This window comes from Podarcis gaigeae (genome assembly GCF_964106915.1).
Source record: "Podarcis gaigeae genome assembly, chromosome: 7".
NCBI lineage: Eukaryota > Metazoa > Chordata > Lepidosauria > Squamata > Lacertidae > Podarcis > Podarcis gaigeae.
Genome location: NC_139683.1, coordinates 64722171 through 64735349, shown reverse-complemented (window position 1 = coordinate 64735349; position 13179 = coordinate 64722171). Strand labels below are relative to the sequence as shown.

General features: G+C 38.6%; 2 protein-coding genes across 4 annotated transcripts in view; one reads left to right on the top strand and one right to left on the bottom strand.

Moving 5' to 3' along the window:
• Positions 1–13179, top strand: part of CDYL (chromodomain Y like) — a 90936-nt gene that overhangs the window by 68933 nt on the left and 8824 nt on the right. For both annotated transcript variants that reach the window (XM_083747323.1, XM_083747322.1), the window contains 3 exons: positions 4352–4605; positions 6240–6412; positions 7767–7977. In XM_083747323.1, the coding sequence (XP_083603449.1) occupies positions 4352–4605; positions 6240–6412; positions 7767–7977 (638 nt within the window). The remainder of the gene's footprint in view (positions 1–4351; positions 4606–6239; positions 6413–7766; positions 7978–13179) is intronic.
• RPP40 (ribonuclease P/MRP subunit p40) overlaps positions 9531–13179 on the bottom strand; it is a 38676-nt gene continuing 35027 nt past the window's right edge. For both annotated transcript variants that reach the window (XR_014566299.1, XR_014566300.1), the window contains exon 13: positions 9531–12723. The gene's annotated coding sequence lies outside the window, so the exon portion shown is untranslated. The remainder of the gene's footprint in view (positions 12724–13179) is intronic.

The following is a 13179-nucleotide window of genomic DNA, read 5'->3' as shown; positions in this document are numbered from 1 at the left end:
ATTTTTTAGGCATTTGTACAAACTATACAAGGCAGGTTTTCTTGCACCTCTTCCTGAGTATCTTCCTGTAGGAGAAAAGGGTAGCAAATGTTTGTCAACATTTTGAACTCTTGGGATGGAGTTCGTTTTTATTTCGCAAACAGAATTATGCATGAAGGGGGGGGGGGACTTAACAGGAATTCCCACTATTAATGTTTTCAGATAGGATTTGCAAACAGTAGAAGAAATATGGAAAGTTTGACATGGCATTTGTACCAGGCCTGTGCAAACATGCACACTCACAGAGAAGAGATTCCTGGTCTTCTTTTTACTCCTGTACTGCCCTGAGCTAAGCCAAAGTTGGGTTTAGTCGCGTATTATCTGAATCCAAGTTCGTGGTTAAGCTCGCTCTTCAGTGGCTGTGAGCTTTAGCAAAAATGGCACAATTCATAGCCCTCTTCAGATGTTACAAGCTAGACAATCGTAAACAAATTCTCTAGCAGCTGCTTCCCACCCCCATCCCATCATTATCGTCACCTTCCAACTCATGGAACACAAACTACTGCACTGGAGAGCCTGTTATACATCCATGGAGGCTCCCAGAATATTTTCTAACTTTGTTTTCCCCAGATTCTAAGTACTCACAGTTATGAAACACTTCTGCTACATAGATTTGCCTTTTGTGAATTGGATGTCAAGTTAGGATGGTGACGGGATGGAATTATCACACACATCCCAACTGCTTCCCACCCATCCCAAAAGAGTGTTTTAGGTTAGCCTTATTCGTAACGGCTGAAGGAAGTCTTTTCCCAAAACGGGAATCATAGAGAAAACAGATAAATGCCTTTAATGTCCTTGAAAAGAACACATGAGCTCAAGTGCGAAGGATTGGGCTAAGAGCATTCAATGATAATAAAATGTAGTGTAAAATGGAGGGAAATGATAAATGCAAATTAGAACTGCAAAATTATAAATTTAATGAAAAATCAGTATAAAATATTGCATATATTATGTTATAGTTTCAGAATTACATTCTGGCGAAGCTGTGGGATGTTTGACACACACATCTTGTTGAAGAATTTTAGAAATACAATTAAACATACTGTATACACTTGCAATATTATTGGACAATCAAGTATTAATGTTTCCCGTCAAAAGATAATAGGTGTGAGCATTAAAAAAAATTATATTAGATTTTAACAGACCAATCCTAATCATGTTTATTTGTTTAAGCAAATCTTACTGGAGTCATTGGGACTTGCTTCCTAGTGGATATGCTTCAGTTTGCAGCCTTAGATGCAAGAAAGTGAGTCATAATGCTTTTCTCATCTGGAAGATTTTCATGATCTGTCATTAGATCATGGCAAGTATCTTTTCTGGCATCCATAAGCAGTTGGCTAAGGCATAAGTAGTTCTTTGCTTGAAATTATTGTTGGGGCAAAGAAAAAAAAGCCTTCCATGACATCTAGTATCTTTTCTTACTTTGTGAAATTAAAACCGGCAACTTTACTTCACTGCTAACTAGCACTGAAGAAAAATATGAGGACTCTTTTCTGCCTTCTGTATATAAGCAACCAAGAATACAAACCACTTTTTGGACCCCCATCTATAAAGCAATTAACATTTGCAGATGAGTTTGTTTCTCTGTAATACCACCTTGGCACCCTCTTACCTATTTAAATAGTTCCACACAAATGTAATAAAGCTGGAACCAGCTAAGTATAGGCATTGCTGCCTTATTGGTCCCAGATAATGAAGAATGCAAAGTAGGTGAGGTAAAAACCTTTATTAAAGCAATTCCTCATAATGCAAAGGTACAAGATATTCTGGCATAGAATAGCTCTGCAGCAATTGAAACCTTCATGTAATTTCTGATTTTCTGTCCTCCCTCTTAACTGTAATAAGGATTTCTTGTCTTCCTGTGTTGAGGTTCCTGTAGAATTTGGATGTTTGAATGTTGCAGCATAAGTAGTGATCATTTACTTTTAGGTAGCTATAATGGAATTCATAGCATTGTTGGAACATATGCAGCTCCATTCGGTAAGGATCTAAAGGCACAGTGAATGTAAAAGAGTCAAGTGATGCGATAAAATCTGGTTGTCTGATATAGTACCACTACTATATTGTCTCCCCTTGTGCACCTCAAAATTAGCTAGGGCATTCTGTTACTCTCAGTAAAAATGTGCTATAATAATGTTTCACTTTGTAATAATTATTTAGTAAAATAGTAGTAGATAATTTTTCACACTTTGTTCACCGCATCTGCTGCCTTTCTGGTAAAAAATAAAAGTACAAACTTGCTATGCACAGCAGTATAATCACTAGAGTTGTCCTCTCTGTTTTATTGTAGCATAGTACCCAATGTAGTACTAGATAGGGGCAAGAAATGCCACTGAAGGCAAAATTTTAAAAAAGGAAAGAAAAGTTGAGTTGATGGTCACAGTTGCCAGATTTTAAAAGGGGCGCTCACAGCAGTTCTTTTTCAGCCAACCGGAGCAAATAGCTGTAGACCAAAGTTTATTGCGCAATAGGTTCAAAGAGCAAATTTGAACCCCGAGGATGGGGTGACAAATACTTTTAAAACTTTCCCACCATATCCCAGAATACAGTTCGTACAGCATCATTGCTACATCATTGCTACATCACTGACATGTCACAAAAGGGGAGGGGTTAACCTTGGCAAACATGTCCAGACAAGTCCTTGGTACAAGATTAGCATAGACAAATATGTCTTAAGTACCCACCACCCAAAAGTACAATAGAAGTTCCTTTGCATGTCTGGAGCCTGAGGCGAGTCAGGTGATGAGATTTGGCTTCCCTTGGCCTAACAATCAGCTCAGCAATTGTCACCTCTGGGAACTTCCTGGAGTCCCTTTTCAAGGGGAAAATAGCTTTGGAATGGAGGAAACTGGGAAAGGAGATGATTTTATATTATTTTTAAAGCTAGGTGACTTCCCTGAGCTGTCAAGTTGAAAGGATATATTCAGGCATAATATTTGTAATATTTAACTTTAAAGATGTGCCCCCCCCCCCGTAATTTCCGTAACACTGTGAACCTGCTCTCACAACCAGTCTGACAAATGAGGACCCCAGCCTGATAGTTCTGCCCACCCCAGCCCCACTTGGACTTGTTAGTGTCTCTACCTCCAACTGGAAAACGTTGACCCAGGTGCCCTGCAGCCGAGTGTCGAGACAGGAGCGGTTGTGTTCCTTCTGTTACTGGCATTTGACTGCAGGGTACTTGGTTAACTGTTAAAAGAGGCGGGGAAGAGGCAACACTAACAGGCTCCAACCAGTTTTCATTTTGCTGTCTTTCTGCTCAGCTGCTGATTACAGTGGTACCTCGGGTTACAAACTTCGCTAACCCGGAAGTAGTTGCAAATTTTGCCCCAGGATGAGAACGGAAATCTTGCGGTGGCAGCGGGAAGCCCCATTAGCGAAAGCGCACCTCAGGTTAAGAACGGTTTCGAGTTAAGAATGGACCTCCGGAACGAATTAAGTTTGTAACCCGAGGTACCACTGTAGTTGTGAAGGTGGGCTCATAGCGTGACTGAAGAATGTACTTTGAGACTCCCTTTTATTCTGTGTCCGATCCAAAAACGCTGTCTGAATTAATGATAAGTATGCTGTATCCAGAACCCTGGAAGCTGTTACATGGGAAAGCCGAGTTATTGTTTCAGGAAATTAAGTTGAAAAGAAACTTATTTTAAACAAGCACAAAAAAATGAAATTATTCATTGAAAAAATATCATCTAACACAAAACCTATTGGGGTACATTGGACTTCATGATGTTAACAGAATGGAAAGCAAAACCACAAAATATTGGACTCTACAGTAAATAATAGGAGGGGTCCATGTATGTCTCACTGAGCCACGAAATATGAAAGGGTGCAAAGTTGCAAGGCAGCTTTCCATCTTAAGTGCATTTCAGTTGCACATGAATGAAAATTTCATTGAAATTTAGCTTGTTGTTTGGAGGCATGCAATGGGGAACAATACATGGTCATCTAGTAACAGGGTTATAGACATGAATGTGCTAAATGTGTTACACATCTGCTTCTTTTTCATACTTCATTGTAAATAAAACTAGAACAATGATGATTTGTCTTTTGATATCTAATCCCTCCCTGCCTCTCATGGGTTCAACATTTTATATATATTTTCCCTACCATGTACTCCTAAGCAATCTCCTGCAGTTGTATTTCAGACACTGTTGCCTTTCCAGGTTTTCGTTATAGCATCCAAATTTCTGCTTTCGCTGTGGTTGCTTTAGGATTTTGCCATTTGCATATTTCCCATGGGTAAGCCATTTAGGTAAGCTAAACTAACAATGCCGATGTCAAACCATACCTCTGTTGAAACTTTTCACAGGTACATCTACCTTTATAGAAGCGTTGTCCACAAACGGTACCAACATACAAGCATCAGTAACGGGAGTGACAGCCAGCAAACGAAGATTTATCGATGAAAGGAGGGACCAGCCTTTTGATAAAAGGCTACGCTTCAGTGTGAGGCAAACAGAAAGCGCTTACCGGTACAGAGACATTGTTGTCAGAAAACAGGATGGCTTCACACACATTTTGTTATCAACAAAATCATCAGAGAACAATTCATTAAATCCAGAGGTTAGAGTCTGTTGTTGTTGTTTATAAAAAGCACTCTGTTTCAAAGATAATGTACAGTGATTTGTAAGCAAAACGGACGGATATCTCTCTCCCCCACCCAGTTTGGAATCTAAATCTAAAGGTTGGATTTAGCAGAAGTGTGAGAGACCAGTGTAGCAAGGGATGAATGTGAATAAATGCAGTAATGCAAATATTGGGCAGTATCAATATGCTACTGTGGTTCAACAGCTCCTTCTTAAGTTATAGATGCAAATAAAGATTATGACTTTCAAATAACACAACTCACCAGGGAGTAAGCCCCATTTAATTCAGTATGACTCACTCTGAGTAGACATGTTTAGGATTCCCCTGTTAGAAAAGGATATGTAACTTCTTTAAGAAATGAAAAGTGGAGCATGGGGTGGTATGAAACTGAACTGGGCAACTAACTCTGTAATTGTTGAGAAGGACACAGAGTGGTCCAGTCACCGGAGTCCACAGTAGCTCTGGTAGCGCAGAAAGGTTAAGCTTGGATACAGTTGGGAAATGACAATAAATTAGATGAAAGTTTTTGTGGTGGAAGTTGATGTAGATGAAAGTTTTTGTGTTTTTACATGAGTATAATGTGTGCTTTTATTTAAAATGCATCTCTGGGTTATTTGTGGGGCATAGTAATTCATTCATTTTTATTTTTCAAAATATAGTCTGGCCCCCCACAAGGTCTGGCCCCCTGCTGAAAAAGTTTGCTGGCCTCTGAGCTAGAACAAGTCTGGGCAAAGCCTTGGGCTCCTGCACTCTATCGTCGTCCTCCCTTCCTCTCACGTAACTAGGATGAGGATTTTGCCAGTGTTTAGTTTCACTTTGGTAGAAGCTCGACACGTCCTTGCATATATGAACAAGAGACTATGTGCTACCACGGTGGCCAGATCCAACACAAGCCAAATTCAAACCATGGGTTGTGAAGTTGGCTCATTTAATTAAAATGATCTGTGATAAGCCTTGATCTCTGGTTTGTGTGCAAGAATCAAAGATCTGCTGGAGGTGAAATGCAAGCAATGGCAAAATACGCCAGATGAGGAAATGCATTGTGTGTGTGAATTCAAGGCTGATAATAGCACTGTAGTATGGTTTAGCATTGCATACTTTTGTAGCCAAAGTAGAGCAATACTCTGTTTCAGTATTACCAACTACTGTGTTACTTTTCAAAATAAAAAATCAATACAGTTAAACATTAGCCTTAATGGAGTAGAATTAATGTAACACAGGTGCCAGTTGGAACTTTAAATTATATTGCGATTCTGTTTTTGTTTCTTGCCATTTTTTGTTTTGAATTTCCTCGTTTTTGACCTATTTTTAAGCTACTATGTTTGCTGAGACTTGCAATTTCTGCTTCTGATCTTAAGATAGTCAATGTTATTCTTTAAAAAAACAAATAAATCCTGGTTTGTATTTGTAGTGTGTTACATTGTTGTTGTCTCCTTTAATAATGTGAAAAGGAGAACTTTGTAATGAACTTTGTCCTAAATTTAGATTTTGCTGAACTGGTTGCATATGCCACCTGCTGTTCAGATCACAGAAATGCTATGTGAATGCAAACTTTTAAGTTGCAATATTCTGCATCCTGTTTTCATACGTTTAATGTGTCTTACTTGCAGGTAATGAAAGAAGTCCAAAGTGCACTGAACACAGCAGCCGCTGATGACAGCAAGCTTGTCCTCCTCAGTGCCGTTGGCAGCGTTTTCTGCTGTGGCCTTGACTTCATTTATTTTATTCGACGCTTAACAGATGATAGAAAAAGGGAAAGTACTAAGATGGCAGATGCTATTAGGTTTGTGAAACTGTTTTTCCCATTGTGCATATCTGATTATGAGCTTAAAGCATGCCACATATTTAAATGCTAGGGTGTGCTATCAAAGGTACTGTACCTACTCACAACTGGTGTTTCCCCCCACTCCCAATAGCCATCAAACTCATAAGAAATCAGACTGTCTATATGAACACATCATAAGGATGTTTACTTTTGATTTGTATATCTTCAAAGCAGTATTGTATGTTCAGAAGGATCGTGTTAGAATGATAGAACTCCCAGCTTTCCTTTAAAATCTCCTCCCACTCCTCCTATTATTATAGGAAGCAATATTCCCAGTAGACAAGTTATATGTGTTGAATGTTTGGAAACTTCAAGTTGCATTGAAACATGTCTGGCTGCACCATCTGCTCCCATACATTGTTTCTCTAAATAATTTTTTGAGTGGTTATTTTTCATTTTCCATGGTCCACATAAATAGCACCAAACCATGATTTGTTGCTGTGAAAACATGGTCATGTGCTCTCCCTGCCTTTCCTCTTTACTTCTCTCAGGGTTCAAACCATTTCTGGGGGTTTTTTGGGGGGGGCGGGTTCATATGAAAAGCCAGTTAGTTAACAGAACAGGGTATCAAACCAGAATTCTTCATAACTAAAACTCAGAATATTCTGTAAGCCCACAATTTACACACATTTTTTATCGATTTTTTTATTAGATTGATATACCGCCTTTCATCATAAGATCTCAGGGTGGCTCACAGAATTTAATTTGTGCACATACATCTTTATGAACATAGCAATTAAAAAAATTAGAAAGGGGGCAGAGAAAACACATATTCATTTAATTTTATTTGAAAGATGCTTTATTGTTTTCTATACTGACTTTTTCTAAAGTAAACCCACAACTTAGGCAGGTGTTACGTTCCATGGATCACGCCAAATGGCATATATAGTCAAAACCCATTGGATTCAGTGGTGGGAGGAATTGCCAATGTCATTTTTATCAGAGCCTTCCCCTTATGACAATTAATTGCTTAATTCCTGGTTGGGAATTTGTACTGAAAGACAATTGACTTACTGCAAGTCAATTGCCTTCTAATTTAGATTATCGATTATAATCTGGACACTGTATCTTCCTCACCTGATCCTTTCAATCCCCTTCCGCTTTTGCCCAATAACATCAATGATGGTTCTGAGCCTTGTAAGTGATTTGCCATCCAACAACTTTATAGTCTCCTGTTGGATTTTGGTAAGAAAGTGGAGCTATGCTACCTAGGTTAATAATTGACCGCTATCACAGCAGCTTTGGCATGGAGGTGGCTACAGCATTTTGTTACTAAAATAGGTATTCTCATTTGATATTTATTTCATTTCAGGAATTTTGTAAATACTTTCATTCAGTTTAAGAAGCCCATCATCGTAGCTGTAAATGGCCCGGCCATTGGACTCGGAGCATCTATATTACCTCTGTGTGATGTGGTTTGGGCTAATGAGAAGGCTTGGTTTCAGACTCCGTATACGACGTTTGGGCAAAGCCCTGATGGATGTTCATCCCTTACATTCCCAAGAATAATGGGCCTGGCATCTGTAAGTAATCTGTAAAAGAAGTATGTACTGTATTTAATAGTATTTCTAGCTTTGGTGCTCCCATTTGCATCTTGCATATCCAACATGACGTAAGCGTAACTCTAGTCTCACAATGACATGGCTTGCATGCAACAATTAACTTAAGCTAACGCTTAGTGCAAACCGAGAAAGAAGGTTGTGGCTGCTTTGGTCCTCTTCTGCTGCGATGCTGTGAGATTAGCCATGATTTGGCATAACATGACACCTGAACCCAGGCTCACAGTTAGTCTCACTCCAGACAAACTGTGATGTGTAGCTAAGTTTGCTCTTGGTTTACGGCTTGTGGTTTGGAGGAGCAAAACCGCAAGCTTGGGTTCAAACACACACAGTCATCCTGTAAGTCTCACTGCTGGAAGTGTGGAAGAGGGACAAAGCAACCACAATCTTTTCTCCAGGAGCTCACATGCATATTTGCACTACGCCATGGTTTAGCTTAGCATTATGTGAGAACTGAGCCACAGTTTATTTAAGCAGAGTACTAAAAAGGAAAAGTTTCACTGTCTTGCCTTATATATATTCCTCGAAATTAGTACACTCAGCCAGTGCTCATAAGGTCATTGTGTCTGCATTGAGGCTGTGTGCAATAAAAGTACATTCCTTCTTTAAAAACAAAACAAAAAAACCATGCAGCATTTCAGCTGCTCCAATGCTGGGAAACCATTTTCTACAGTTCTAATATGTAAAACCTGAGTGCTTTCAGTTTGTTTTAGAATTTTGGCAGCGACTAACAATCTTTCAGTGTGCAAATATCTCTGGCTCTTGATCATTCATTGTCTGTTTGCTAACAGTGGCTGTAGTCCAGCATGCATTTTAGTGTGCTTAAATAGCAATGGTCCCAAAAGGACTTAAATTTTTGTGCCTGTTCTCCAGATTACTCCAGAATACAGCTCTCAAGTTTATAAAACTATAGTGTCCAGTCCAGGTGAAAATAAGAGTGGTTTTATTGGTGTTACATTTCTGAATCACTTTCTGTTCTACATATTTTAATGATGCGTAAGGTAATATTTATACACATGCTCTTGACAGTATGCATGTCTTCACACCACATTCACACCTTTCAGGCATGCATTGTGCAGTGTGAGAGTGACATTGCATTCACATCTATAATTTTGTATCACAAGAAATGAACTTCATATTGAATTAACTATTTTAAGTCTGAGTAAACCAGATAACTTTCCTTAGTAAACAATAGCTTTATGTTGTTTCCCCCTATGTAAGTTTGAAAGTGGCCTAAAAATGGCAATTCCTTCCTTCCTCGTATTGTTTTTACTCGGCTATGGTACTTCTGTTTCTGCCAAAGATATAATCCTCACTGAGTAATACTTAAATTGTAATTATAATTTCTTTGCTAAATGTTGGTATGCTTTTAAAGTATGTTAAGAAGAGTATCAGACATTCAAGAGAAAGGCAGTAACTCTTTCCTGCCTCTTTCTTGGTGTTGGGAAGTTGCCTTTAAAGGAATGTAGTATGCCATCTGGTAAATAAAAGGATTTTAAACATTTTTTAAAATATATATATTACAAATGATTAAACACATATAATATACTTTTAAATAAACTTAAGAGTTTAGAAGACAAATTTACCATAAAATTATCTGTAATACTGTTGACCACAGATCATTCTCGTACAAATCATGTTATTATATGGAGGCATAATGCCCACTTTGAATTTCAGATTCCTGTCTGGGACTAGTGCTTGGACCACATGCTCCCACTTTGTCTCCTCCACCTGCTAGCTACCATATTTCGATCCCCTTCTGTCTAAACTATGGGTTTGTGTTATATCTGAAAAAGCATTAGTGGCTAAATGTCAGTTTGCTAATCAGGAGCAAACCAAGATGAAAATGTTTTTCAAGATTCTGGTTCGTAATGCCAGCATGCAAAGGAAAAAGGTCCTATGGGGTGTTGCACACACCATGGCCATAATATTAGTCTTATCACCAAATCCTAGAACAACAAATTTAATAGACATTCCAGTTGGCATTGTGGAAATGTCCATTATGTCCCACTGCATCCATGCATCCATCCATCCATCCATCCAGTCAATCAATCATTGCCTTCCACCTCTTCTTCTGGACAACTTTTTCAGACTCATGACATGCTTGTCACTCCTTCTGGCAGCATGTGACCTGTAGAATTGTAGAGTTAGAAGGGATCATGACGGTCATCTAGTCTAATCCCCTGCAATGCAGGAATTTTTGCCCATTGTGGGGCTTTGAACCCACAATAAGGGTCTCATGCTCTACCAACTGAGTTATCCCAAGGCAGTGATATCCTTAGGCCTATTGAATGGCAGGGTGCAGTAACCTAGGCTTTGTTGGGTTTATGAATATAGAAGCATAGACCCGCTTTTATTTATTTTACTATATAGATCCATCTTTCACTCTCTTCCCCTTCTCTCTCTCTCTCTCTCTCTCTCTCTCTCTTTTCTCTTAAGGTGATGGCTTATTTCTTTCTTTTTAAGACAACTAACTGGTGATTTGCTATTGACAACCGTGTTTGGGGCCCTGACCTACTAGTTGAAGGCCTGTGCCTTAGTTTATGGGTGTTCCTTTAACAATTTGGCCTTACCTTTAGCTGGAAGGACAATTGCAACTTTGAAAGGGAAACATGGCCCTGTAAAATCTTCTAAAGATTAAAAAGGTTTGTTCTTTGAAGTGTTAATAAAATTGAATAGGTGACTAATTTGTTGTGTTTTGTAATAAAACTGGTTCAGTGATCCCAGGCCTCCATTTCAAAATAGCCTTTCAATTGTAGTGTATTTAACCAGAAACATCTGTAAGTATCTTATCAGTAATGTCCTGGCAAATGAAATAGAATTAGGTAGAACTTGAGCACCATTAAGTAAATAGCAGCCATGTGCCAGTTAGAAGTAACTTACACCTTGTCCAAGCTTTTAAATCTTTCCATGTTTAAAGGTGCTTGAAGGGATATTATTTGCATGAAATGTTTCCTATTGAGTCAAACATATATATATATATATTCCCAGGTGCAGTACTTCTACCGTATACCTGCCCAGGAGAAACATTCAGTAGTCTGTAATTTAGCAGAGCAGCCTGGAGGAATACCCACATTACATAATTCAGACTTAACTAGGTCAGACCCAAAGGTTCCAGTTCTCTAAAGGAATCCTTCCAGGAGAAGAGAACCTTTAGATCCAACCCACTGCAATTAATGTTAAGTCTGGATACGTTCCTTAATTGTTCCGTTTCTGCAAGTGATGCTGAGATTGACTCTTCTGGACTAGACAAATAGCAGAAAAGCTTCTTATGCTAAATTCTCTCTCCTTTTGATTAACAGCCTTGAAAGTAATGGGTTCTTTTCTTACGGCTATAGCAAACAGTAATGGGAAGAGTGGATACCCCTGACATATGCCCATGTACAATAGAAAAGTTTCAGAGTAGAAGCCATTGACCCTCAGATTCAAATAAGTGATCCAGTTTCTATGTCATATAGAGATGCGAGATCAAAACTAAATATAATTAACAAGGGCTTCAGAAATGTAAAAAATTATCATACTAATTAATCAAAACTTTTTTGTATTTAGCTGTGTTGATTTTCTTCGTCTGAAATATAATTTATGTATGTTAGCTTGTTTGTGAATAACTTAATTTGGTCAGGGTGAATGTATACTTTCATTAAGGAGTATGTATCAGGATGGAAGTAAAAGAATGGACACATCCTGCAAATACAATGCATGCAGCATTCAAAATTTGCCAGGTGCATTTTGTACCTGGTCATCGGCCACTTGCAATCAAGTGGAGATACCTAGGTGCCAGGATGGCACCTGATGTCTCTACCATCTGGAAGTGAATGCCTGGGGATTCTTGGATCCTGACGGTTTTCACATACTAACATACTAACACATCCTGTTGAATTCTCTCTCTGATATTTTATCTGCACAATCAGAACGAATTTCAGGAACCAAAAGTTACATTAAAAAATATGACTTTTGAGGCGTCTGGCCCCAAAACAGAAACTAGGCATTCCGTTTTGGCGACTGTAACCCTGGTTTAAGGAGACATTTGGTGTCTAGCTTATATTAATCACAGCCTGGAGTCTTGGTAGCTGTGCCCCCCCCCAAGCTTTCATACACCTTAACTTCCACTGTCATAGAGAGTTTAAACCGTTATTGATACTCCCCTTGTCTAGAGATTCAGATGTATATTTAATTTACAAAATTCTACAAGTTTTTGAATCACTTCCCCCTGAGCGTTATAGATCTATGAAATTTAATGAATTAGTGATACACCATTTAAGTGATGAATTGGACATGAGGGAATGCCTTCCAGATATTAATGTGGGATATCTTTATTAGTCAGGCAGCCCTTGTTTAAAAGTCCTTGGAGAATGAATACAGTGTCTTGAAAAACTTACTAAATTGGAGAAAAGGTATAAGCAACGCCATAGATGCCATGCAGTGGAATTAGTACTCAGGAAAAAACTTGCCTACTCAGGCTCTAACAAGACAGAATAGACTCTGGATTATCTGATTCATTGTGAATGGAAAAGTGGAGCGAATTGTTTGTTGGAATATGGATATTGTCAAGTACAATATGGTCTCCATTTGTAGACATTACTTTATTGCCTATCCCAACATGCTTGTAATTTTATCTAGGAATGATCAGATTTGCCCAGTTGGTACCATTTCCACATTATTAGATAAAAAAGTCTTAGTATAAAAATAATAAAGCTTTGTGTATTATTTCTGGAATAAACAAAAATATATCCAGTCTTTGCATACATCAATCAATCAGTCATTTTATTTGTATGCCACCTTTCCAAAGTTTAAACCACGCTCAAGGCAGCTTACAACAGATGGAAAATTATCTAACTCCAAACATAACAAAAGTAGTCATAAACAGTAGACAAAACATCAAAAAGTACACAACCAAATTGAACAATATAAGAGCCAGCATAAAGACACAAAAAATTAACAGCAACGACCCCCCGCCCAAACAATACCCGAGCCAAGGATTCTGTTCAGCAGCCTCAGCTTTTGTAGCTGGAGTCAGTCAGGGCCCCACCCTCCCAGGCCAGGTGGGAAAAGTCTAGCAAGGCAGGGAACAAGTCTTCCAATACTCAGAGCCAAGATACATGATTGTAAAGGGCAAAATAATCCATTGGCTGTGCATTGCTTCTCATTGATAGACCTACTGTCCAG